We start from the raw sequence: 27,209 nt of genomic DNA on the forward strand, positions 1-27,209 counted from the left end.
TTGGTAAGAATAAAGATGAAATGATACGATGTGATAATGAAAAAAAAATGAAAAGTAGATGAAAATTATTTTACAATTTTTTTTTTACAGAGGAACATGATCAAAAGTCTATAATAATTTAAATAGTTATTTTAGTTTAGTAACTACTATATTAAAACCATTTGTCGTTGTTTTGTGACTCGTATTATTTATCTTTTAATGTTATGCGCATTTTTTGAAAAAATAATTGATTAGAATAAAATATAAAACAAATTTATTTAAATATTGAAGTAAACGATGAATAAATAAGAATAGTATATAAAAAAAGAGGCTAAAATAATTGAAAGAATCATAATAAATGCAGGTGTGTCGTAATTTGGAGGGTGACGATTTGAAAGGCGAGGTTGTCGCAAACCCAGACCCAATCTCTCTTGCGAAGGAAGACGATGGGTCCGATGCTACAAACCATTCTCACTGTGCTTCTTCTCCTTATGCTTCTTCTCATCGTCATCTTCCTCTTCTTTCTCTTCAAACCATGGCGCTTCTTTTTCTCTCCGCGTTTCCTCTCCTCCATCAAGGTCAGTCAAGTTTCTATTTTCACCCATTCCTTTTTTTTCTTACCCTAATCTCTATCTCTGATCTCTCAATTAAATTAATTCGAATCGCAGGGCGAGCTAGAGCGGCCCCTTTTTGTGGGGGACGAAGGTGATGCGTCGTCGTTTAATCAGTGCAATGAATTGCCTCGAGATTATGATCTCGAGGGTGCGTGTTATCCCAGTGAAGTTCATTTTCGCTCTCCTCGAACCCATGGCCAAGGCCTTGTTCATAAGCAAAGGCTTCAAACCCTTAACATGCCACAGCCACATGCTGGTGATACTTTGGTTGTCGATGTCATCTCTGATCATTCCTCTGAGGATCTTGATGTTGGTCAAACGCTTAAGCTTCCTTCATCTCATTTAGCTCAAATTCAAAAGCATGCCCCGCCCAATTTTCAAAATGATAGACTTGAGGACTTTGTGCAAAGGGATATCTCTGATCAAAGTAATTTCCTTAGTCCTTTTTTTTATTGTCTTGCCATTGCTCTATGTATTTGCATTGTCAACATAATGACATATCCTTTTGTTAGAAGTGCAGGAAGTTGCCTCACTCTGGAGGTTATCAGTGGCCCTTCTCGGGGACTTCGTTATTCTGTTGAGTCCACCAACCCCTCTCGTCTCCCGCTAACCTTGGGAAGGGTTTCTCCGAGTGATTTGTTGATGAAGGATTCGGAAGTGTCAGGAAAGCATGCCATGATAAACTGGAATTTGGATGTAAGCTCCTTCTGTGCTCTTGGACTTGCAATTGCATTTTTTAGATGTACGGTGTCTGACAATTATTGTTATAATTGAATTTTCAGAAAATGAAATGGGAGTTGGTGGATATGGGTAGCCTCAATGGAACACTGTTGAATTCTAAGCCAATCAACCATCAAGACACTGGAAGTAGGAATTGGGGGAATCCGATGAATCTTACTAATGGAGATATCATAACACTTGGAACAACATCAAAAGTAATGGTGAGTATTAGGACTGAATCTCCCTTAAAACCACTGCCACTTTTTTTCTGTTTGGCATCTGATTATCCTAAATGCAAAGCATATATCGGTATGCATGATATTAGCAATGAAAAGACTGTCTGCAGGTTGAATAAATTTTTGTTGGTAATTCATCATTCAGAGTTTTCTACTCCCCCTTATAATCCAAGAGTGCTTTTACATTGAAATGTATTGTTTAGGAATTCATTTGAACGCTAACTCCTGTCCTGTTTTTCATGCATGCAGATATAAGTTAATAATTTTTTTGATATTAAGTAGAATGTGACTGATTCTGTCGAGCTAGATTGACTAGAAGTTACATATTCAAAATTAGATTTTAACTAGATTGAATCAAGATTGTAGTTTTTGTTCTTTCAATGATTAATCTCCTCTCTCGTCTTCTATAAGGGTGAATGTGATTATTCTGTGTTCACTTAGAAAACAAGTACTCTACATGCTTTTTACAAAGTCTCTGATGTAATTATATTTTTAAGTGGTAAAGTTATTTTTGTCTGGTTTGCACTATATCTTTTACTTTAAAACGGTATACTTGAAGTGAGTATGCAGCTATTGCTTTTTTTTTAATGCTATTGTTGGTTTTTTTTCTCTAAAAAAAATTCTATATAATTTTCTACATGATTTAATAAATTTCAGGTTCATATTACCTCACAAACTCAGCATCACATTCCCTTTGGAGTTGGTATGGCATCAGATCCGATGGCTATGCGTCGAGGAGGAAAAAAGTTTACTATGGAAGACGTTTGCTATTATCAATGGCCTCTACCTGGGCTGGATCAGGTTTTGAATTTATTCATAGCACTTCTTAAATGAACGTCTCTTCAGTTTCGTTTCTCACTTACCAGAGGGACTTAACCCACCTCTATTCCTAATTAACAGTTTGGAATTTTTGGCATTTGTGATGGGCATGGTGGAGATGGGGCTGCCAAATCTGCTAGCAAGTTAGTATTTTCTGCCTTAGGTTACTTTATGTTAATGCTTGCCAATTCTATACTTCCTTTTGTTGGTGACTGTCGACAGTGAACTTGATGAATAGAAATAATTTAAATTATTTAATATTCATATGTTTTTTTATGGTTGCAAAGGTAGATATCCAAAATCCATTAATGTGCATGTTAGTATTATCATACTTTCTTACGGGACTTTTTTTTGGTGAGGGAAATTTGGACTTATAGTATAAGGAAAAAATTACTAAAAGATATTCCGTAATAATTAATCAGAATTGCAACAACATTCTGTGCATATTTTAGTTATTTATCCATGGTTGTGGCTGTTCTTAATGTGCAAAATACTACTAATTTTTTTGTATTTATTTTCAGACTTTTTCCTGAGGTAATTGCTAGTATATTATCGGATTCATTAAAAAGGGAGAGGGTTTTATCACTCTGTGATGCTTCAGATGTTCTTCGAGAAGCATTTTCTCAAACAGAAGCACACATGAATAACTATTATGAGGTATTTTGTTCTCCAGTCTGATCTTCGTTTACTGTATCCTTAGGGTGTATGAATGAGTTTTTTGTCTTATTTTCTGTTCTAAATTTCATATTTATGGTTTGTATATTAAATAAATAATACATAATACATGTACTGACAGTGTAAAGATCTTTTACACTATCTTCCAATCAAAAACCATCATATATAGGAAGTTTGTTGACTTTTTTAATAATTACCTTAAAAGTAAAACCAATGATCTTTTTTTCTCTTATTCTCTGTTCTAAATTTTTATGTTTGTGGTTTGTACATTAAATAAATAATACATGTACTGAGAGTGTAAAGGTCTTTTACATTATCATCCAATCACAAACCATCATGTATGCTAAATTTGTTGGCTTTTATACCTTAAAAGTAAAACCAATGATTATTTTTTATGGACTGATAGTGTAAAAACTTTTACATTGATTGTGCATGCTAATTAAACTTATGTATCTTTTATTAACAAACTCTTTGCAGGGATGTACAGCAACAGTGCTTCTGGTGTGGACTGATGGTGATGAAAATTTCTTTGCACAATGTGCTAATGTTGGAGACTCCACCTGTATTATGAGGTTTGTTTATCTAACCAACTGGAATGCTTCGGTTGACTTGCTTGAATTTTGAATGGGTCAAGGGTACTTAGGGTAGGCAACATGACAACTGTGGGCTATCAGAAACAAATTTTGTTTTATGCTAGTTTCACTTTTCTTGTTATGTTGAGATGCATGTGTTAAATAATTTATTGATACATAATATTTTTGTACAAGAAAACCCTGGCATTATTAGTGCTGGAACTTTTGATGGGGATTGTAGATCTACTATAGTTATAATGTTTTATCTATCTTTTTTTTAAAATTTATAAATTTTCACAGCATTTAGTTACTTACTTATATGCAACAACTGCACTACTAATTGAGCCTTATTCTTATCCGAGTGACTCTATTATAGCTATGGATTTTAATTTGCCACATTTGGTTTTGTTGGCTTAAATAGACTAAAATTCTATTGAGTATACTTTATGCTTGTATGAAATTTATAATGAGTTCTTTTTGGCAGTGTGAATGGGAAACAAATCAAGATGTCAGAAGATCACAAGTTAACGAATTATTCTGAAAGACTCAGAATCGAAGAGACAGGTGAACCACTAAAAGATGAGGAAACACGTCTATATGGTATGATGGGAAATAATCACTAAAACAGATAACTTCACTTTCCTGAGTTACAATATGACTTTGCAATTGCTGATTCTGGCTCTCACTTGATGCAGGTATAAATCTGGCAAGAATGCTTGGGGACAAATTCCTGAAACAGCAGGATTCCCGGTTCAGTTCAGAACCTTACATTAGTCAAGTTGTGCATATTGATCAAGCGAGCAACGCTTTTGCTATTCTAGCTAGGTGAATTTGCTTCTGATGCATGCTTTTATAAATTATTGTAACAAAATGTATATTCTGAATATCATGGTTAGCTGTCTTTCAGTAATGTTCCTTCTAGAAAGAAAAAAACTCTTCTAAAGTGAACAAGTAAAGGTGATTCACCTTAGAACTTTAGTGGGGCAATATCACAATACACTGTAAATTGAATGGATGGATACGCCATTACTTGCACACTTAGAAGAGCTTTATTCGTTCTAGAAATAGTAAGGTAACTGAATTTATTTTTCAAAATCCAAACCATGTTTTTTTTAACTCTCTTAACACTTCAGTAACCAATTTATTTGTTTTACATTCACATTTTTCTTTTGACCATGTTGAAAGTATAACAATGGCATCTGCAACATTTTCAGTGATGGGTTATGGGATGTCATCAGCGTGAAGAAGGCAATTCAGCTTGTGTTGCAGGTTTGGTATAATAGAGATTATATATACATATATATATATATATATATATATATATATATATATATATATATTATTCTTTTTTCTTTCTTTTTCCTATGAATTTGCTCCAACAGTTTGCTTTCTCAACTGTACAGATGAGGGAGAGATGCTATTCAGAGAATACAGCAGAAAAGACTGCTAGTTTGTTGTTGAATGAGGCTAAAACACTCAGAACAAAGGATAATACCTCTGTAATTTTCTTAGATTTTGATACCTTAAACAGATTCTCTTGTAAAGTTGAATCCTAGTATGAATTAGGAATAGTGTTACAGAAATATTAATACATATTTTTGTCCCCTCGAGCTCTAACCTTTTTTGTTCTTCTCAAGCTCAACTCATGGAATCAGATAAAATGAAATATAAACAAAAGCGCAATGCTAATTATCACATCGACTTTTATTATTTGGCAAATTTGAACTAGAGCCAGAACACCGTTTGTATTGGAACACCGGTGAATTTCAATAAATTTTGATATTTAAACTCATTTATTAATAAAACATTTTTTTAAAATAAAACTAGTCAGTTACCTGTTTTGTTATGTTATTCTTCTTTTTTTTACTTAGATTAAAATGTAAAATATTTCAAAAAAGTATAAGCAATCTTTTTTGTATTTTTTTCAAATTACTTTTTGGTGAATAAGAGTTGGATTTTTTTTTCTATTTTGACTACAAAGGTTAAGATTCTTCTCTTACCCGCCGGTTGTCTCGTGTACTTGGTACATTCCGTCCCATCTATTTCTCTTATTCTCTTTCTTTCTTCCAGTTTTTTACATTCAATAGTAATTTTTTTAAAAAAAAATTCATTTTGATCCTGATTATGCGACATGTCAAAAATATAGGATGTTCCAAAAGAGATATTAAAAGAGATCAAGAAATTGTGAGGATTTTGGTACTATTTTTTTAACCAGTAAAATTGTCAAGTCATTTATTTTTTTATTGATTGATTATATTTTTTTTTCAAATTAAGATTAATTTAAAATTTTGATTAAATATAAATTGTTAGGCTTAAGAAAAATATTTTGTATTAGAGTTCATACTTATAAACTAATCAAAGTGACCTATGCATATGCACGGGTCACTCCGCTATTTTTTTGTGTGCTTAGATTAAAAAGTAAAATACTTTAAAAAATATAAAGTCTTTTTTTTTTCAATTTTTACATTCAATATTAATTTTTTAAAAATTTTCATTTTATCCCTGATTAAGCAATGTGTTAACAATATAAAATGTCCCAAAAGAGATATTAAAAGAGACAAAAAATTTGTGAGGATTTTGGTACTTTTTTTTAACCAATAAAATTGTCATGTCGTTTATTTTCTTATTGATTGATTTTTTTTGTTTTTTTTTCAAAATAAGATTAATTTAAAATTTTGATTAAATATAAATTTAAGTGATTGTTACGCTTAAAAAAAATATTTTGTATTAGGATTTATACTTTTAAACTAATTAAAGTTACATGTGCATACGCTAGGGTCGCTCTACTATTTTTTGTGTGATTTTTTCATGTTCATATATTGATCTTATTCGAATGTCTACCTATTTTTATTGCCTAATCAACAAAAGTGATCTATCTATCCATATTTAGGTATTCAATCAAATTGAGTATTCAAGTAATTTTCATCACTTATCTTACAAATTATCTTATTAACTATCATTAGAACCATCTTAACCCATAATGATAAGTAGAGATACATTATCTAATAAGATAAAAAAATACAAATACTCATGAATTCATGACTCATTGAGATATATATAAAAAATTATGAGAATCTTGAGATAAAATATTTTTCATATTCATTTAATATTCAATTATTGATCCTGTCTTATACCTTACTTAAGTGTTAGAAGTACTTTTATCGATATCTTACCTCTTGACTTGTGTTGAATAGTAGATTAAGAAGAAGAAAGATGATAAACATAAGGAGAATTTTTTTTTATCTACCCTAAAGAACTTAGGTTTTTAAAGAAGTTAAATGAAAGAATTTGTACGAAAGTTAAAGTATATGAATCGTTTTAAAACGAAAGTTATTATTTTTTTATAAGTATTATAGAAAAAGTTGATGAAAATATAAAATTAAGTGTTATTGTGAAAACAGAGGCAGGAACGTTTTTATAAGGAGAAATAGAGGCGTGTTTGGGGTAAACGAAAAAAGGGACGGGTTTCCGCAATTGGCCCGTATTAAAAAGTTAGGGATATGGAAGAGATAGAGCGGCGAAGAGAGGGTTGCATGAAGGGAGAGTTTGATTCCTTTGGGACAGAGAGTGAGATTAATTAAAATATTAGGTAGTTAATTAATTAAATTAAAAGGAAAGGTGAAGGCTCCTGCGATGGAGCAAGCAGTGTCACTGATTGGTGCCCTGAACCTGGTTTCTCGCAACCTCCCTCTTCCCCCAGACCTCTTTGACACCGTTTCTTCTATCTATCACCGATCTAATCCTCTCTCTTCCGAGGTACTTCTTCTTCCATTCTTTCTCACTCGCAACACGACTTTTTTATTTTCTTCTTTTTTGTATTTCGCAGGCCGATGCACCGGAACAAGATTTGTTGGCCGACCTTCAAAATGCGCTGTTGGAGCAACGTCCTAACTACGCCTCTGCTTCCAAATTGAACAAAACAAGGGAAAGCCGTTATCACACTCAGATTCGACACCGCTTAACCCAACTCCAAGGTTCGTATCTTCAGAAAGGAATTCCCTCCTTCTGCCTTCTGTGCTGCCTAATTGTCGCTATCTTTCTATAAGTTTATCAATAAGCATTTGTCGGAGCCGAAAATAACAAGCTAAAATCAACTTATGCTCTTCAACTTTTACAGAAGCTCTATCGTTTAACTTCTCTAACATCTGATTTTAGTTTATACATAAGTTAAGCACACGTTTTATTCATTTACCTTCTTATTTTCTTCTCTTGTAAGTGCTTATTGAGAAGTTTATTAAAATAGGGTCTTACTCCTGTTGTGGGATGTTGTTTTGGTAATTGGTACTGTACATCTTTAGTGGCATTACTTGTGAAAACTGCTTTGAGATATTTCTGAGCATGCCGCGTCTCGTATGGCCTTATCGAAACAAGAGCGATTGAAAGGAAATGCCTACTTGTGTTAACTACTTCGACATATTTCTGAACGTGCTGCGTCTGTGTATGGCTTAATTGAAACTGAATCTAAATAATAAGAGTGACTGATTGATGTTTTTCAATCAGGATTGCCTTCAAGCAGAGGAGAGGACCTACAGACTATGTGCTTGCTTGAGCTTTATGGACTAAAGGTAAAATTGATTCTTAAATCTTTCTTTCACGATTAATATATTGTCTAGCTTTGGTTATGCTTAGCTTGTGGTAGGAAAATCAATTTCAGAAATAGGTCTTTCATTTGTGAAGACCTGTTTCTTGTGAGGAAATTATTATATGAATATTTGCTTGTATTAAGCAGAACCGAGAAATGACAAGAACTGTGTCCTTCTTGGCAAGGACCATTTTTCTGGCAGCTAGCTGAGTTGCAGAGGAAGGTGCAGACTGACGTGAATTCTGAATACTGGCTCAATGTTAAATGTGCATATCCAGACAGGCAATTATTTGATTGGAGCATGATGCGGTTGCGTCGTCCGCTGTATGGTGTTGGAGATCCATTTTCCATGGATGCCGATGATCAAATAAGGAAGAAACGGGATGCTGAGGTGATTTTCCATTTTGTTGGTATCTCCTGCACTGCTGGTTTAAACTCATTTCATGTCATGGATATTATAGGGTATAGTTTACACTTGTTGATGATGAGGCTTCATTGATGTAAGGAGTCTATGAACATGGAGTGAAATTTATTTATATTATTTATCTCGTATACTCAAATGCAGAGACTATCAAGATTGGAAGAACAGGCAAAAAATCATATGGAAACCAGAAAAAGAAGATTTTTTGCAGAAATACTGAATGCGGTCCGAGAGTTCCAATTACAAATTCAAGCTTTTTTGAAGCGAAGAAAACAGAGGAATGATGGTGTACAGGTAACACTGTTTCTTCCCCATCTTTCAATTGTTACAAAATAATATATGTATATATTTACATGGGAAACTTGTTTATAAAATTTGGGATATAACTTTTTGGCATAATAGGATTCGAAGTACCTGTGAACTACACTCTGGATAATTATATGTATTGGAAAAAAACATGTTTGGAGTGTGTATGTGCTTTTGATAATATAGGCATAGGATATACAAGAACAAGAACTTTGTTTTTTTCCAAAATATGTAAATATGTTGAAGAATGTTTGAATTTGATCATGTCTTTAGCTTCTAGTGACATTTCTATGTGATTTAAGATTTCATTTTGCTCGTTTTTATGGGTTGAGAGATCACTTATCATTGATTTAATATGGATTATCAATTCTGGTTCTCATAAATAATATTGAAGGCATGGCATGGAAGGCAAAGGCAACGTGCAACACGGGCAGAGAAATTGAGATTCCAAGCCTTAAAGGCCGATGATCAGGAAGCTTACATGAGAATGGTAAAAGAGAGTAAGAATGAAAGATTGACTTTGCTTCTTGAAGAAACAAATAAACTACTTGTAAATTTGGGAGCAGCCGTTCAACGTCAAAAGGACTCAAAACAATCAGATGGCATTGAACCCTTGGAAGATTCAGAAACTGATTTACCTGAGTCAGATGGATTGAAGAATGGAATTTCTAAGGAATCACCTCTTGAGGAAGATGTGGATTTAATAGATTCTGATCGTAACGGTGGTGATACTAGTGATTTACTTGAAGGTCAGCGGCAATACAATTCTGCCATACATTCAATTCAAGAAAAGGTAGGTTTCTGTGATTTACAAAATTCAAGAGAATTGTAGTACAATGGAATTCTAACTAGCATAATTATTTACAGGTAAGCGAGCAACCATCTATTCTTCAAGGTGGAGAATTAAGACCATACCAACTAGAAGGCCTCCAGTGGATGCTTTCTTTGTTTAATAACAATTTAAATGGAATATTGGCTGATGAAATGGGGCTTGGGAAGACAATACAAACCATCTCATTGATAGCATATCTTATGGAACACAAGGGTGTGACTGGTCCTCACTTGATTGTGGCTCCAAAGGCTGTTCTGCCAAATTGGATCAATGAATTCTCAACATGGGCTCCTAGGTATGTCCGTGGCATACACTGAAAAATAATTTCCTATCCTGTTCGGTGGGGAGAGGGTGACAAATTCTTAGTTCTTCACATCTTATTCATTTTCAAATCACTTGTGAATTTTCTTTCTGATTCAGCATCACAACCATTCTTTATGATGGACGGCTGGATGAGAGAAAAGCAATGAAGGAAGAGTTGTCAGGGGAGGGGAAATTTAATGTTCTGATAACACACTATGATCTTATAATGAGAGATAAAGCATTTCTCAAGAAAATCCATTGGCTCTACTTGATTGTGGATGAAGGGCATCGATTGAAGAATCATGAGTGTGCTCTAGCAAGAACCCTGGACTCTGGGTATGATTTTTTACTTGTTCAGTATTGGTGTTATGATGATGGTTAACATGTTTAACAATATTGATGTTCATGTTACACTGATGTTTAATATGTTCACTTCCCTTAGTTCTGGTTATGCTATCCTTTTTATTTCCCTTACAAAAATTCTGAACAGCCTGATGGCTTCACCAGACTGAAGAAAAAATATATGCTGAAACTAAAGTGAAGTATAGCTTTTAAAACTGTGTGTAGCATAATCAAAGCAGTCAACAACACTGCATTATGCTAAGGCACCCTTTGTGTGGTTTAGCTCCTCTCTTTTATTTCGTGTTTGTTTGGATTTATATCTACATATAAATTTCATTTAGTTCTTCTTTAATCTTTATCTCTGTAAAGGGTAAAGGTTGAGGACTGGTTGGACTCATATTTGACCTAGACACCAGCCAAAATCTTAATTTTTGAGATTAAGGCCCATGAGATGGTTATTCAGTTTCTACAAGTCTTTAGATAAATTGCTTGGTCAAAACAAAAAAGTGCTCATTCAGTTCTCTTTTTAGAATTTCATTTAAAAGTTTCATTTTTGGTCTGCCACATCACAATCTTATGTTTCCTCTAGACTTCTTTAGTTTCGGCATGTATTTTGTTGACTTTCTTGTTCTGTTTAAAACATTTTGTTAGATTAAACTGATTTCCTTAATATAAGTACATTAGAATTGGACAGAACAGAACAACATGTATGACTTCTACAATTTAATTTTTTTCACTTTTGTGCAGCTATCACATTCAACGAAGACTGCTGTTGACTGGTACCCCAATTCAGAACAGTTTGCAGGAATTATGGTCCCTGCTCAATTTTCTCCTTCCAAACATTTTCAATTCAGTTCAGAATTTCGAGGACTGGTTTAATGCTCCCTTTGCAGACCGAGTGGATGTCTCTCTAACTGATGAAGAACAACTATTGATCATTCGGCGTCTGCATCAAGTTAGCTTCGCTCGTTTCTTATTTTCTTTCTTTTGTCAACATCATTCTGATGAATATCATTCACACTTTTAGGTGATAAGGCCCTTCATATTGAGAAGGAAAAAAGATGAGGTGGAAAAATTTCTTCCTAGTAAATCTCAGGTTATACTCAAATGTGACTTGTCAGCCTGGCAGAAAGTATATTATCAACAAGTCACTGATGTTGGCAGAGTTGGCTTAGACAATGGTTTGTACCTCCATTGTTTTCTATTTTCTAATCCACACCTCTTTACCTTATAAAGATGCAATTGTTTTTCCCAAGTTTGATTTGAATATTGGTTTGCTTCTGCTAAAGGTATTTTGTATATCCCATCCTACCCCATTGTTAGTTGATTCTGAGTTCTGATCATCTCTCGGGAAGTATACTAGATTCCTCTTCATTCAATTTGATGTTAATTTTGTTTTTGTTATGCTTTACCAGTTGGTACTTTGTGATGAATTGGTGAAATAAGATTCTTTTGTTAATTCAATATAAATATGATTTCTGATCACCTGGTGCTGGTGTTTTTCTGTTTTCCTTTTATCAAAAGAAAATTTTTCACCCCTTGTATTGTTCCCTTCCTACCCCCCCAACAAAACCCAGCCCTGTAAACATTAATAATTGGTTTGTACTTCCTTCTATGCTTACCTAATTCTTGGGAACTCGTTTTACAAACTTTTTACTAATCTAGAGACCAATCTGTAGGTTCTGGAAAATCAAAAAGTCTACAGAACTTGACAATGCAACTCAGAAAATGTTGTAACCATCCCTACCTCTTTGTGGGTGACTATGATATCCATAAACACAAGGAGGAGATTTTCAGAGCATCAGGAAAGTTTGAACTTCTTGACCGTTTGCTTCCAAAACTTCGTAGAGCTGGTCACAGAGTCCTCCTTTTTTCTCAGATGACTCGGCTCATGGACATTCTTGAAATTTATCTGCGACTTAATGATTTTAAATTTCTTAGACTTGATGGCTCAACAAAAACTGAGGAAAGAGGTTCCCTACTACGGAAATTCAATGCACCTGATTCTGCATACTTTATGTTTCTCTTGAGCACCCGTGCCGGAGGTCTTGGTTTGAACTTACAAACAGCAGATACTGTTATAATCTTTGACAGCGATTGGAACCCACAAATGGATCAACAAGCCGAGGATCGAGCACATCGCATTGGACAAAAAAAGGAAGTTAGAGTTTTTGTGTTAGTTAGTGTGGGATCTATTGAAGAGGTGATTTTAGAGCGTGCTAAACAAAAGATGGGCATTGATGCCAAAGTCATTCAGGCAGGGCTCTTTAACACAACTTCTACAGGTTTGTTCTTTGATACTTTTGCTATATCCTGATACTATTTATGAGTAGCCAGTTTTTGATTAATTTGAAAAGCATTTCTTTGCATTCTGTAAAGGGGGAGTGGGGAGAGGATTTTTCTTTTGTTCACAGCTTCAGACTTCAAAGCAAGTATTATGCTTGCAAAGTGCTGCCTATTCTACTGATGACCTTCCGGAACTATAAAATGCACCATGTGCCAAAGGCCCAAACTGCTACTAGAGCCATAAACAAATTACATAAGTGGTATCTCATGTAATATTCATGACATGTTGCTGCTTGATGCAGATTGCAACTCATCATTGAATTGAAATTTTGAGTATACTGAACCTAGCAAGTTTTATGCACTCTGGCTCAATCTTATCCTCTCACTTGAAAACCTTTTTTTGTTGGTTTAAGCATTTGAGCAGCAATAATAATTAATAAGTTGTTTAAGAACTTAAGATGAATTTTTGCATTCCTAATTTATTTGACTTTCTCCTGATTTTGAACATTACTTAGAGATTAAGAATTAATAGTCATTAGGTCTTTCATTTTCTTATTCTATTTGGAAAAGAAGTCGTGTTCAACCTAGAACATTCCTGTGCCACCATATCAGTCTCCTGTGTTGGGCTTCCTATGTCTTGCGAAAATGAACTGTTTGAACGTGTGATATTTTTTTATTTATTGCAGCACAAGACAGAAGAGAAATGTTGCAGGAGATTATGCGTAGAGGTACTAGCTCACTTGGTACGGATGTCCCGAGTGAGAGAGAAATTAACCGCCTTGCGGCCCGATCTGATGAGGAATTTTGGCTGTTTGAGAAAATGGATGAAGAGCGAAGGCAAAAGGAGAATTACAGATCTCGTCTCATGGAAGAGCATGAACTGCCGGATTGGGTATACTCTCCACTAAATAAGGATGATAAGGTCAAAATATTTGACAGTGGTAGTGTTACTGGAAAGCGTAAAAGAAATGAAGTGGTATATGCAGATACATTAAGTGACCTACAATGGATGAAGGCTGTGGAGAACGGACAGGACATATCTAAGCTTTCAGTCAAAGGGAAAAGAAGAGACCACCTCCCTGTTGACAACCATGCACAAGCTAGTGATGACATGGGGACAGAAGAACGGTTATTTAGAAGTGAAGACACTTTCGACGTGACACCTGCCTCTAAGAGACTCAAGCCCGAAGAAATAAATTCCCAGAAACATGAAAACGAAGATGTCAGTGTTGGTGGTTTGAACGAGCATATATTTTCCTGGAATACTCGTAGAAAGAAGAGATCAGGCTACCTTGGCCAGGGTTCATTCTCTGATAGTAGAGGGCAGAATTCAAATGGAAGAGCAAACTGGAACTGATAGTTCTAATTTAGTCATGGATGCCAGAAATTTTCCCTACATTTGTATTGTGATTCTGCTTCATTGTGTTTGTCAAGGTAAATGGTAGATTACACTCGATCAGCAAATGTAGATACCAGCAAATTCCTTCTGGCAGTTGTGAAGTTTATCAGTGTGAATGTAAAATCTAATTGATGAAACACATTTCCCCTAGTTCATTTCTATGATTCCCATCTGGAAAATTAAACCATGGATTTCCGTGGATATTAGTTGGCGATCACTTAACAACGAAACAAGTACTAAAACGAAACAAACCGCGTGCAGAAAACTTGTTAAAAAAAAAAAAAACAAACTATGTTAACGTCTCCTGATATTTTGTCGGTTAGCACACAATACAGAGCAAATTATGTTATCTAGTAGGAGTTGAATATAATTATTCACCGCCAAAACTGTTAGATTTAGCAAAGTTAGTTGAGAAAAATACGTTAGTTAATTGTAAATATCGTGCCAAACCCAAACAAAACAAGGAGAGAGAAAGCAATTAAGCAAGAGAGGGAATTATTACTGCGTTTTTGTTGAATAATTACACAGACGAAAACTATAAACGAGAGTAAATGATGCAACAACAATAACTGAAAATTCAATCTGAAACTGGAGGTGGTATACAAAACAAGTCAATCCACACACGATTTATTATTTTTGGAAACAATCTCTCGTAACGTAACCAATTAATGCCATTATTGCCTGGGATGAATCCTGAAATCAAACTAGAAAAGAAGCCAAGCGTTTGATCATGGCTTTAGCAAGATGAGTCTCAGGCTTGAAGAGCTGGAAAGCATGCTCCTCATCGCCAGCATCAAAGAGTTGAAGTTCACCTTGCCAGCCACTTTTCTTAACGGTGTGGTGGTAGAGAATATCTCTGTCTCTGAACTCGTCTTTGCCAGTGATAGTAACGAGCAACTTAGAGCAGGCAAGAGTGGCCAAAGAGGGTGCCCCAGGAACACAGGGGTTGTCAATTCCACCGGGGGCATCGGGGCAGGCAAAGTTCCAGACCTTCATGGCCAAACTCTGCTCGTGCCCCTCAACAGCCTCCGACCCAATTGGCTTCGAGCCCCAGAAGAAGGGGCAGCATAGTAATCCACCCAATATTTTCAGATCCCCGGGGAGGGATTCGTTACCTGCACGCAAAAGCAAGTTGTGTGCGATGTTAGCACCGCTGGTTTCACCTCCTACGTAGACTTTGGTGAAGTCGGCGTGGTTGAGTAGCCATGGCTCCGGATTGGTGTTGTTGGTGTTGTTGGCGTGGGAAGCAATCCATTGGAGGGTGGTCCAACCGTCTTGGTAGGCAGCAGGGATAGGGTGGTGTGGGAGGAGTCTGAAGTCAACGGAGATGGCTATTATGTTGGCTTCTGAGGCTAAGATGTTGAGATAGCGGTGGACGAAAAAGGAGAAGGCGGATTCGACGCAAAAGGCGCCACCGTGGAAGTAGAGGAAGATGGGGAGTTTGTTGTTAGTGTGGTGGGATTTGGGAAGGAAAATGCGAGCGGAGACGTAGGGGTTGTCTGCGATCACTATGTCTTTGGATGAGACTCCAGTTTGGGGATCTTCAGGGAAGACGCTCCACGCTGCCATCCTTGTACACTCGAATTAGAGGAAGGAGCTCTTTCACTATCTCCTTCTCTTCCTTCTTCGCCATTGATCCAATTCAGAGATAAGTGTGGGGAGACAAGAGTTCATTAAATATATAATCACCTTCAGCCATCATCTTCTGTTGATCCAAATGTATAACCCCATTGGCTGTTCTAAGATGCTTCTTACTGTTGCCGGTAAGGATCACCTACTCTTCAGGGAAAGTGGAACTCTTTGAAGAGGATAATGTTTATCACATGTTTAATATGGAAACTCAGCAGGCCAAAAGATATGTATCCCCTTGTTTCAAGATCTCTTAAATCTGTTTGTGTTTATTCTAGTTAATGAAATCCTTTATCCTTAATATCACATCTCAATTGCATGGTTCACTCCGATTTCCCTACGTCATCATCCTTTTGCGCTTAATATACACTAGCTATATGAATAAACTAATGGAACTGATTTTTTAGACTTTGCATATATATAGTATATTCTGTCTCAATATTGTCAAAGAAAAATAAGAAAGACATTGGACAATGATCAATTTTGTCAGAAAACAAATCCAAAAACTGTTGTTGCTAGATTATATTATAATTAAATTAGTAGGTGCTCCTGGAAAGGTCAATCAGTGTCTCGCTTGGAACTTGGAAGGGCAATAAGTAGCTATCATTTGCTGGTAGAGTTACCCTCATTCAATCAGTACTTCAACTGTTACCCAGTTTACGTGATGCAGTCACCTTAGATTGTCAAGTACAGATTAAAATTCATACAGCGCTATGGTGCAACGAGTACCGTGAATTAATTAATATAGTTTCTATGCTTAAACTTGAATCAAGTGAACGTAGGCAAAGCTTTGGGGAATTATTAGCAGCAAAGCTTTGGGGAATTATTAGCAATTAGAGAGGATTCCACAATCGCGCTTCCCTTAATCAGGGATGGTTGTGAAATCACTCATCCCTGCCACAATCTAGTCCAGCAAAGATTTTGTACATAAAACCATGATTCTAAAAAAATTACATTGAAGAGAGGATGTGGTGAATTTGAACTGGGGTAAAATAATTTTTTCCATGAATTCTAAAAGTTGGTAGGGACCCATAGCAATTCTTGTACGTGAAACCTCGATTCCGTTGCCGCTTGACTGCATAGACAAAGAGCCAATTTTTATAAGCAGCAACTGAATTCAGCATGGCTTAAATGACGAATTCTTTAAATGCATTTGCATTTAATTTACAATACATTCATCAGCAATCACAAACAACTATCTAATTGTCATATATACATTAGATGCTTGGGAAACCTATACTACTCATAAACTCAACAATTGTAATGCCAAATCAATTGAGAAAGAGAACTATCAAGCCAGAACCATCACAATATTGCAGGAGAAAAAAACAATGTTCGTGAAGGTCATTTTTGCTATATCTAAGACAATGACGTTACAGCTAGACGGGACTAGCACAGCATCAGAAATGAACGTACATGACCTGATGTTAGATATATTTTTTAAGCCATGCTGTACTTGATCCAGGAGATTTACTTCGCAGGCTCAACAAAAAGAACATCAACCACATTATGTACATCGCAACTGGTTAGATGTCAATAATATAACAGCGCATTACGGCAGGATGTTGGAATTGGCCTTTGTAAGGGCTTTAACAAAGTAATTCTGGATCTCGGGTATTATACGCTGAATCAGATGAGAGTGTCTGCAAATAGTAGTTGGTGGAAACAAAACTTTAGAAAGATTAGGAAGACATAGAACCAATGTAATGTTTACGAGAAACTCATTCATCATATTTGGGATTTATTTAAACTGTCCAACTTAATTATTCAATTCATTTCAAAATTTCAAACCAAGGGTATAAAGAGTTTAAGATCCCTGTCTATCATATTAATCAAAAGCAAACAAAATTAAAAATATGATAATATGCAGCCAAAATAAATAAGAAAGAAATAAGAGATAAGGAATATATTGAACACAAATCACAAAGAAAAATCATACACAGCTTTCCATATTTTGATAACCACATAAAAAAATTATTTCTCATCTGAATACTAATAAAAATAACATGAAATTTCTGGTTGCCATTTAGCTATTAAATGAAACAGCTTTGCACTAAAATTGAAAGGTTCATGGAATCAAGTGAAGAACTAAATAATTACTGGATATGGCAGGCCGTATAGTTTTGATTTAGTCCTATAAAAGAATGACATTGTTTAAGTAGATCCCAAAACTTTCAATATCTGAATATTCCATTTAGGTTGTCACATGCTTTTGCCAAAACTACAAGTAAAATAAAGACAAATTGGCATTAAAAGTAGGTGCAACTGAACTGACCTAAAACCTCCAACTTACACAAGATGATTTAGATATTTATTCCATTTAGATTGAGTTTATTTCTTTCAGACATCTTTTATGTATTGCAAAGAAAAAGCAAACACGGGATTGAGGGATTCAGATAGATACCCTGGCTTTCCACTCAATTTATCATAGTGCTCCAAGATAAAAAGGATGCATGTGTGCCTCAATGATATAGCGTTAAAGGCCTCTGAAAGTTCATACATACTTGACACATTCTCCAGTGATATATCCTGGGACCAAAAACATCAAATCAGAGGAATCTACTTTCCAGTCTAATAGTATTGCACAGGAGGACAAGTGTGGGCACAAAAATTCTCATAACTGACCTGTGCAATTGTGTACTCACAGAGTCTCTTAAGTCCTTCTAAAAGATATTGATCAGCTGCTCGGAGGAGATCTTGGGCAATATCAAGAGTGATATCAACTGATCCAGTGTATATAAATCTGGAGAAAGATTTAAGTTGTTCACAAATAATTACAAGCTTTCACAGCACAACTTTCATAAAGCACACGAATGCAGAATTTATTTGACCTCATCATCGGCTCAAAAACCTCCCATCTAATGTTTGGAATCTCTATGTCTCGTGCCTCCTTCTCCTGTCATACAATAAATGACTTGCACATCAGACAAAATATATTATTGTGCAAAATATGAATTATGAAACATAAATTAGTATTCCAACAGTTGAAAGGAAAAGAAAACAACAGACAACTGAATCTGTGTGTCAACTACACAGCAGAGAGTGTTATTATATAATATGGTTAAGAAATGAGAGATTAATTACAGATATCCTAATTACCATAATTCTGTAGATCCTAGAATAAGCCCATGACAAAAGGATACCATATCTAATGCTCCTTCTGGTCCTTTAAATAAGAAACAAAAGGGTATTTTTTTTTGGTCCTAATTCCTAATTATAAGAAACATAGACCTACTTTAAGATGTATTAATTGCTAGTTTTCATTTTGACACTTCATTTTATGAAAATCCATTAATGAGGCATCCACTCATTTCTGACGCATTTATTGGTCTATCAAAAATACAAGTTACACTTATTGGAGGAGGTGTAGTATCATTAAATGTAACCATTGCTTCAACCAATGAATTTAAATGGTATGTTTAGAATAAAATCAAAATATATGACATTATTAATTAAAACTAACTTAAATATTTTTATTGGTCTTGGCAAATTAGTTATTTGTTTCTTATATAAAGGACCGGAGGGAGTATGTAACAATATCTGAAGCTATATCAAAATTCCCCAGTCAATTTTATGTCGAAATCTCGAGTAAAAGCTTTCACAAGGTAGACAAACAATAAAACCAAAATAATACTACCTTTGTTCCTATATATAAGAAACAAATACCCAATTCATCAAAACCAATAAAAGTAGTTAATTTTGTTAACTTTAATTAATAATATCATAAATTTGAATTTTATTCCAAAAATACCCATTGAATCAACTGATTTAAGTGGTGGTAGCATTTAATGACACTACTCATTTTTAAGGGATAACTTTTTCCACCAATAAGTATGACTTATCTCATTAGTAGTCTTTACAATAAATCAGGGTATAGAAGGAAATTAGCAATTAATGCATTTAAAGGTGGCCATATGTTTCTTATATTTAGGAACAAAAAAATGTTCCCATTTGTTTCTTATATATAGGAACGGAGGTAGTAGATAATAAAAGATGTTTCTCATGAAATCAAGGAGTCAATAATAGTTTTCTTTTTCCAACTGATAGTCAATGAACAATAATAACAGGAAAAGGTGGGTGAGAGGAAACATGATCCCACTAGAGAAGATCAATATATACTCACCCTATAACCACCATCAAACATTGCACGAAATGCATCTGAAGATGCAAGGAGGCAGATTCTGTGAGCATAAAATCGTTTGCCTGCAGCAAAGTATGAAAATATCAGATTATCTACAAATGTCAACTAAAGCTACAACACTGCATTTTGGGTAAATTATTTTCCAAGCAACAGTTTTAAGAAAACAATATGAATGAAAAAGCATCAACCTTCAACCAAAAATGTAACGTCGGACAAGGTAACATTGTTTACATACTGCTCTCCCAAATAGACCTGCAAGAAGAAAAGTCTAGGATCACAGATTTTAAAACTTACAAAAATACCTTACGGATCCAGAACTATTTAGAATTTTAGACAACACAGAAAGTGAGCAGTGCATCAAGCTTATGAGTATGCAAGTGGAAGAAATAATATTTGAAGACACAGGCCATGTTAACTACAGATTATTGGATCTGCAGATGTAGATGCTAATTAATTAGAGTATATATTTATAACTAGACACCATCCCCAATATTCAAATCAATTTTAATCATCAATTTTGAAGAGATATCACATGTCAAACAAAAATGTGAATCAGAAAAAAGAAAGTCAGTGTTGTTACCCTTGTCAACTATATGGGCACAGATGACAGGTGAGAAGAAATTTAAATAACAAGCTTGTCGGTAGTGATATGGCCAAAGGATCATGATAGTGCATGTTGGGTTTGTGGATCTGGTTCAACCTAATGTACCCATGCCCGGTGGCTTAAATAGGGAAGATCCCATGTCTGATGCATGTGTTAATGTCAAAAGTTTTCCCTATGATAGCAGCTTAAGCTTTTGGCATAGTAGTAACTAGTAAGCGCTCTTAGTCATATGATTGGGTATCTGAACTGATACATATTTGAATTTCAGGTTCGATATGTTTCCAATTATCTCAAGGCTCAAAAACAAACCTCCTCTAAGAGAGAGAAAATTATATGGTCAAAGGGTCATGAGAGTGCATGTTGGCTCTGCGGGTTGGTTCAATCCAGTGACCCATGCCCAATGGCTTAAATATGGAAGGACAGTGTCTAAGCAGAGTGTTTTATCTTAAAGTGTTGTGTCTAAGCTAACAGCATAAGCTTTTGACAGAATGATAGGTGCCCTTGCCTCCTTGGTCATATCAGATAGGATTTTAAAAAATAATCAGCCTCACAGTTAACACCAGCCATATTAAGCATGAGGATGTGTGCACAGAGATGCTATCATATAAAAATGACAAAATAAAAAGAGGAAACAAATTTTACATATATCATTGTGAAAAGGACATGAAAAGAAAATTAACCTAGAAAACATCAATATACAAACATACTGATCATATGAAAATATTGGGAAAAAAACAATCAAACTCTTAGCAATGATGCTATGAAGAATGAGGACAAGCCAAGTTTTTTATAAGCCTACCTGGGGTGTTGGAGATGGGGGTGCGGCATCTACAGGAGACAGAGTCATAGCTTTATTGGCCAACTTGCATAAAGCCACAGCTCCATCAAGCTGTTGCTTGGGGTTATAAGAGCCAAGAAGCCCCATAAGCAACTCCAAACCTGCATGGACAGATGCTTAGATTCAAATAGAAAAGAAAAAGCAATAAATCACCTAGAAAAACGATTTTAAAAGCAAAAAACAACATACATCAAACTTAAGCAGGAGATTTGATTAAGACACATACCATTATAATCAATAAATATTTTTCTTTGATCATCTGCAGAACAAAGGTGAGCAAGAGTTAAAGCAACTCGTCTTTGAAAAGCCTTTTCTGAAACTCGCATGAGATATAACAAATGGTTCAGCACCTACAAAAAGAAAATTAATAGGTGACAAATTAGAATGAGATATAGAAATAAAAAATTGTGGGATAAGGCTAGGTGGTGATTGTTGTAGTAGAACTTATAATTGATACAGAAGTAGCATCCTTGTCATTTCCATGTTAATTTCAGTAAAATGCATCAAGTAACAAGTTAATGTGACATGGTGCTTACTCGGCCATGAATCTTCTCTTCTAATCTTTTCAATGTCTTTGCAACACAATCTTTAGTTGCCTGCAATGATAATCAATTCCTTATAGATCAGTGTGTGCTTAAGAGAGAACTAGTATGCAATTATCTGAAGTATTGAATCTCCGTTGATATAGGCAACAAAGGGAAAATGCAGAAACCCTGAAACCAAACCAGAGATACTGCATAGGTATTAAACAGGCAAACTTACCTGAACAATAAACTCTCCATCCTGCAGTCTCTGAATTCCACCTACCCTAATAAAATCGGACACATTATCCTAAGGGACAGTGAAAAATAAAAAAGGAACAGTTAATTAACTTTGGTTAGAAGTGATGAGTTTTTCCATGATCAAGACAAGATCTTTAATTAAAATTCACAGTTTATTTTACCTCATTATCTGCAAGGCCATAAAGAGCAAATGCAGCATTATGTTGCAAAGAGCCATTTTTGGAGTCAAGAAGCTTCAGTAATGGCATCAAGCCACCATTGTGTGCAATACCAGCTTGGTTATGTGTGTCCTGAAATTTAAAATTAAATATTTTCAGGCCAAAGGAAAAGGTTATGGTGTTAACTGGAAGCAATGATTCAACATACACATGGAAATAGTGCATAACACTTGCATTTATAAACATTTATAAAGCTGTACTACAAGAAACTAGTAAGATGACTTTTGTACTGAGATAAGACATTAATTATAATCCTCAAGACCTCAACACATAAGGAAGTGCATAGAATATATGTTACAAATTGAAAACTATAAAGAGGAAATGAACATTAAATCATTTCCATGAATATAAAAATGACTTAACCTTCTCAACTTACACAGGTGAACTCCGACATGGAAAAGACAAGGGAAAACAAATAACCTGGGCTAATCTCCCCAATGCAAAGGCAGACATTTCTTTTAGCTGAACATCAGAGGACTGAAGCATCTCTATCAGAGGTCGGACAGCACCTCTCTGAACAATGTGAACCTACAAAAATCAAACAACAAGGTAAAAATTAAAAAGAGATATAATACATGAAGCATTGATGAGTTAACAACCACCCATCCTATTGCTCCAAAATCCAAACTAAAATTTCTTGTGTATCATTGTTCATTCCACCACTTTACACCGTTCAGTCGACAAACATAAAAACAAGAGGTGTTGGGGTTTTCCTTTTCTAACCTCCTCTCCCTCACCTTTCAGTACAGAATTAGAACACTAAACTTCATGCTTACCTTGCAGTCTGAATCAGTTGCTGCAAACTGTCCAAGTAACAATGCTGCTTCCCTCTGGCTTTCAGAGCAACAGGAGCTGTTGCATAAAACAGCATTAGAATAGGTTAACAGAATGATATCCTTTTCAGCAATATACATTATTGAAGATTATTGCCATGGAAAAAAACCTTTGGGTTATATCAATACAAATTAAGTATAGGGTTGAGACTTGGGAGAAGGGAGGAAAGGAGCAAAGTAGTTTTCCAGAGTGTGAAGTGCAAAAATACCTAAGTAGTCCAATAACAGGTTGCAAGGCTCCAGCAAGAAGAACTTCTTTCTTTATATCAGGGGAAGAGTGGACCAGATTTCCAATGACACCAACCTGTAATTCAAAAAATTCATTGCATGTGCCCAGTAAGAGAAGTGTAAAGACCAAACTCAACACTTGCAAAATTTAGCATCTATAATTAAGGTTGCACTAGCAATACCGCTTCATAATGAATAGCAGCATCTTCTGAGCAAAGCATTAGAATCAGAGTTGGAAGGGCATTGCATTCAACAATCTACAAGTCATGATGTCATGCGGCTTACTCAAATCATATGGAAGTCAATTTAAATTCCTAACTTTCACTGAAGACCACCAAGTACTAACCTGATTTTTATTTTCATCATTTTTAAAAGCAAGGGTTCGCAGTGCACCAGCAGCTGCTCTTTGCACCTTTGTATCCGCAAATTCAAGCAAATGAACAAGCGGTGGAATCCCGCCTTCCTTCCTACACATTAACTCCAGATAATCATTAGAACAAAACCATTCCAAATTAAATTTCAATTGCATGGTAGTCCTCAAAGAAACAAACCTGACACGAGTCTTAATGCTGCTGTTCTCGTGAGCAAGATTAGTGATGGCATCTGCAGCCCTACGAATGAGACTATTAATGGCACGAGATGTTAAGCCATTCTTATGCCTCTTCAAAAGATCAACAAGATGTTTTAAGGCACCACTGTCAACAATGAGTTGTTGATGCTCTGGCTGCACAAAGCATTTTTTCATACCACATAATTAGACCATCAGGCATTATTATCTTCAAAACTTCCTTCAACTATATAGTATCTAATAGTGAGCAGAAAGAAGAAAAGTGAAATTACCTTGACAGCGAGAAGTCCAAGCGCGAAAGCACTCCCTTTCTCGACCTCGTGCTCAAACGGCATTGGTCTTGGCACACGGTCGGTTTCGGGCAGAGGCAGAGGAGGCACTTGAAGATGCTTAACCAACGCCGGAATGGCGCCTCCTTCAACAATCACGTTAACGACTTCCTCTGCAAAGAAATACGAGCAGCGAATGAAACGCGCGGGAAGAAACGGAGGGAAACAGCAAAGAGAGGAGGAGGGGAAGAGATTTATTATTACCGTTTTTGGCGAGATCGGCGAGGGCGTGCGTGGCGCGCTTGGCGGCGGCACGATCGGGTTCGTTCCAGGAGAAAGTGGAATCGAGGAGGGAAACCTGTTCCTTAACGTCGGAGAGGAGGGCGTCGCGAGCGTCGCCGGTGGGAGGAGGGGAGATCTGTGGGTCGTCATCGAATTCCTCCTCGAGCTTCCTCTTCTGCCCTTTCCTCTCCGGGAGGCACTGATCTGGACGCCTCTGAAGCTCCATAGAATGGACGAGAGAATAACGAGAAGAGGAAGAAGAAGAAGAAGGTGAGTCCCTCGCCGCAACGCGACGCCACGCAACCCAAACCAAAAACTGTTCAGAAATGAGGTGGGAAACAAAATAGGTTCATCCCAAATGGAACTCGGGATTTGAACACGAGATCGAAGGGCTATTTCGGAATTTACCTCCATTTCCTTTTGACTCACTAAAAGAGGCGGGGGATTATTTTTTATTACTTGTTGCTATGAATTATTTATCCATTTTAGAAATGATTAATCTATAAAATTATCATTTTCATTTTGAGACATTTTTATTACTTTTGATCTGTTAATTATGATACAATTAATTTCCTTCTCTTAAAGATTTGCGTTTGCAATAATAGATATTTGAATGCAGTTATGCAGTTCTTTTTTGACACATATCGAATTCATATCCTTTTTATACGTGAGTAACATTTTTTTTTTTTTTACAGAAAAAAGAAGTAGATGTGATAAAAAAAAAAAGTAAATAGGCATAATAATTAGTAAGAGGGTTGCCGCCGTGCATGCTAGGTTAGTGTGGATTAAGAAAGCAGGTCCAGTGATAAAGTTTTGTGGGCCTTTTTATACGTTCGCTTATGATTAAATTTGTCAAAAATAAATAAATATACTTTTGAGCATCGCATTCGTAATGTAATAATGCTAAGTTCTATCATATTGTTATTGTATCATCGTGCTAGCAGTTACGGGTTTTTCTTTTTGTAACTACCTTTGGTTTAAAAACTATTAAGAGGATGGATGGTATTGGTACGTGAAAGAGATCTGATTTGGGTTGAAAAATCATTGGTTGTTCAATTTGGAATTTGGATTATCGAATTTGACGAATTAATTTCTTTGTTTTAAAGGTAGAAATACTTTTCAATATAAATATACTACTACTATATTTTAGTAATGTAGATAAGTAGTTTAAATGAATTTAGAGCTAATGCAGAAGTCAAAAGGCGCGAACAGAGACCTCAGAAGATATGGAGCATTGTTGGGCCAAACCCCAATGTGAGTCCATTATAGATTGGCTCTTAGCAATTTTAAGAGGATAGTATTTTAATTAGTACATATTATTTTTTTCCCCAGATAAGAGACCTTGAATCTCCCAAATCACTATTATCATAGACTAACCTCAGACTAATCCCGCACCACCAGCGGGATCCATACATACTGCTAACAAATATTTCGCTATTATATATTTTTATTAAATATTAAATAAATGAAGGAAAATAAAACACTTGAAATTATAATAAAATCTGTATGATTAATAATTAATTTTAAACAAAGTAAAAAATATAAATAATTTATACCTATGAGACAAAATTAAATTTTAAAAAATATATGTATATCGAGTGCATAAATAATTGAGACTTTAAATAAAATATTAAGGTTTAGTTATATTTTTAGTCTCTAAATTAAATTTTATTTTATAGACGATTCTACCCTCTTATTTTAATTTTTGCATTCGATTTGAATAATTTTTTAACTAATTAAATTAAGTCTCTCACAATTTAACCAATAATTGACAAATAAAAGTGGGACATGTCATTGACTTGTATAAATCTATAAACAAAAATTATGTAAACTAATTAATAAGATAAAAAGTAACATAAAATATAACAAACTCCTTGATACCTTTAACTACAGAGGTAATTGGTAATTACTTAAAAAATTTAGCTCAATTGATTAAAAATATATATAAATTATTGTAAACCTCTTAATCCATTCCTATTAATAAAAAAATACTTAAGAGATAATTAAGATTATCTTTGAAGCATATTATATTATACTAGTAAATAACATGTGATTTGACATTGTACATTATTTATATTTTGTTATTATAAGAGTTTTATTTAAGTTCTATTGAAAAAGTATATTTATTTTCTTAATTTTAACAAAACTATATAGAAAATTCACATTTAATATAAAACTGTTAGTGACATTTAGCGATCTACAAATTACACAACGCACATCAATATTATGCTTGTAGCATCTTGCTTATCATTTCCTTTCAACCTTTGGGTTTTAGGGTGCGTTTAGATTAACGTTATAAAGCTCCAAAATGTCCGTTTCTACATTTCAAAACACTAAATGGAGAATAAATTTTTCTGATGGATTGGGAAAAAATCCAACTACATTGAGCATATCTGGCTCCTAAACACACGCTTAGAAATTAGAAGCTAAAAGAGAATAAAGACGTGTGTGATCTAGGGACGTAGAAAAGAAAAGGTTCAATAGATTTTTGACAATATATACACACAATCGCCAAGGTGAACAAATTATTTAGAACATGTAATCTTTCGTAAACTACTTATTGGTGTAAATAAGAAAGTTGAAGACATACACAACAGCATGGAGCAATATTTTGGCCAAATATAAGTGATATCAATGCTAAGTGACTTCAAGTTTGAAACCTTAGAGCTTAACTGACTGCAGGACAATGTCGTGGTCTTTAGGCTTGAAGACAGTAGAGAATAAGACCACC

The 27,209-nt window shown here is 35.0% G+C and overlaps 3 protein-coding genes and 1 pseudogene across 8 annotated transcripts; 2 read left to right on the forward strand and 2 right to left on the reverse strand.

Annotated features, from left to right (window-relative positions):
• The first annotated feature begins 331 nt into the window (after positions 1 to 331).
• On the forward strand, positions 332 to 5,232 carry LOC114377579 (protein phosphatase 2C 70-like). Its single transcript, XM_028336162.1, has 12 exons — positions 332 to 557; positions 648 to 1,020; positions 1,114 to 1,289; positions 1,376 to 1,534; positions 2,207 to 2,350; positions 2,450 to 2,511; positions 2,890 to 3,025; positions 3,521 to 3,615; positions 4,100 to 4,215; positions 4,311 to 4,440; positions 4,830 to 4,884; positions 5,019 to 5,232. Exons 1-12 carry the CDS (start codon positions 426 to 428, stop codon positions 5,169 to 5,171), a joined length of 1,731 nt encoding a protein of 576 aa, XP_028191963.1. The 5' UTR covers positions 332 to 425; the 3' UTR covers positions 5,172 to 5,232.
• Positions 5,233 to 7,017: 1,785 nt separating this feature from the next.
• Positions 7,018 to 14,273, forward strand: LOC114377111 (probable ATP-dependent DNA helicase CHR12). Of its 3 annotated transcripts, none has more exons than XM_028335507.1 (12): positions 7,018 to 7,371; positions 7,442 to 7,589; positions 8,116 to 8,180; positions 8,400 to 8,588; positions 8,763 to 8,912; positions 9,319 to 9,717; positions 9,792 to 10,051; positions 10,177 to 10,395; positions 11,149 to 11,356; positions 11,429 to 11,582; positions 12,081 to 12,686; positions 13,374 to 14,273. In XM_028335507.1, exons 1-12 carry the CDS (start codon positions 7,249 to 7,251, stop codon positions 14,042 to 14,044), a joined length of 3,192 nt encoding a protein of 1,063 aa, XP_028191308.1. In that variant the 5' UTR covers positions 7,018 to 7,248; the 3' UTR covers positions 14,045 to 14,273. The 3 variants fall into 3 exon arrangements, with proteins under 3 accessions (XP_028191308.1, XP_028191309.1, XP_028191310.1); XM_028335508.1 differs by having other exon boundaries at positions 7,062 to 7,371; positions 8,383 to 8,588; XM_028335509.1 differs by having other exon boundaries at positions 7,235 to 7,589; positions 8,345 to 8,588.
• A 413-nt stretch (positions 14,274 to 14,686) lies between these two features.
• LOC114377114 lies at positions 14,687 to 15,892 on the reverse strand (annotated as a pseudogene).
• A 591-nt stretch (positions 15,893 to 16,483) lies between these two features.
• Positions 16,484 to 24,861, reverse strand: LOC114377112 (ARM REPEAT PROTEIN INTERACTING WITH ABF2-like). 4 transcript variants are annotated; one of them, XR_003659039.1, is made up of 20 exons: positions 24,461 to 24,861; positions 24,200 to 24,369; positions 23,911 to 24,083; positions 23,706 to 23,826; positions 23,542 to 23,616; positions 23,341 to 23,435; positions 23,075 to 23,150; positions 22,719 to 22,826; positions 22,242 to 22,370; positions 22,061 to 22,129; positions 21,835 to 21,894; positions 21,525 to 21,648; positions 21,260 to 21,399; positions 20,045 to 20,108; positions 19,839 to 19,918; positions 18,547 to 18,611; positions 18,341 to 18,458; positions 18,120 to 18,244; positions 17,137 to 17,358; positions 16,484 to 16,790 (listed from the first exon to the last, which is right to left on the reverse strand). XR_003659039.1 is itself a non-coding variant. In XM_028335511.1 (19 exons), the coding sequence occupies exons 1-19, from the start codon at positions 24,702 to 24,704 to the stop codon at positions 16,727 to 16,729; spliced, it is 2,100 nt and encodes a 699-aa protein (XP_028191312.1). In that variant the 5' UTR covers positions 24,705 to 24,861; the 3' UTR covers positions 16,484 to 16,726. The 4 variants fall into 4 exon arrangements, 2 of the variants coding, with proteins under 2 accessions (XP_028191312.1, XP_028191311.1); XR_003659038.1 differs by having other exon boundaries at positions 17,132 to 17,358; XM_028335511.1 differs by lacking the exon at positions 17,137 to 17,358.
• Between the last annotated feature and the right edge of the window lie 2,348 nt (positions 24,862 to 27,209).

The sequence above is a fragment of the Glycine soja genome, chromosome 11 (genome assembly GCF_004193775.1).
Source record: "Glycine soja cultivar W05 chromosome 11, ASM419377v2, whole genome shotgun sequence".
NCBI lineage: Eukaryota > Viridiplantae > Streptophyta > Magnoliopsida > Fabales > Fabaceae > Glycine > Glycine soja.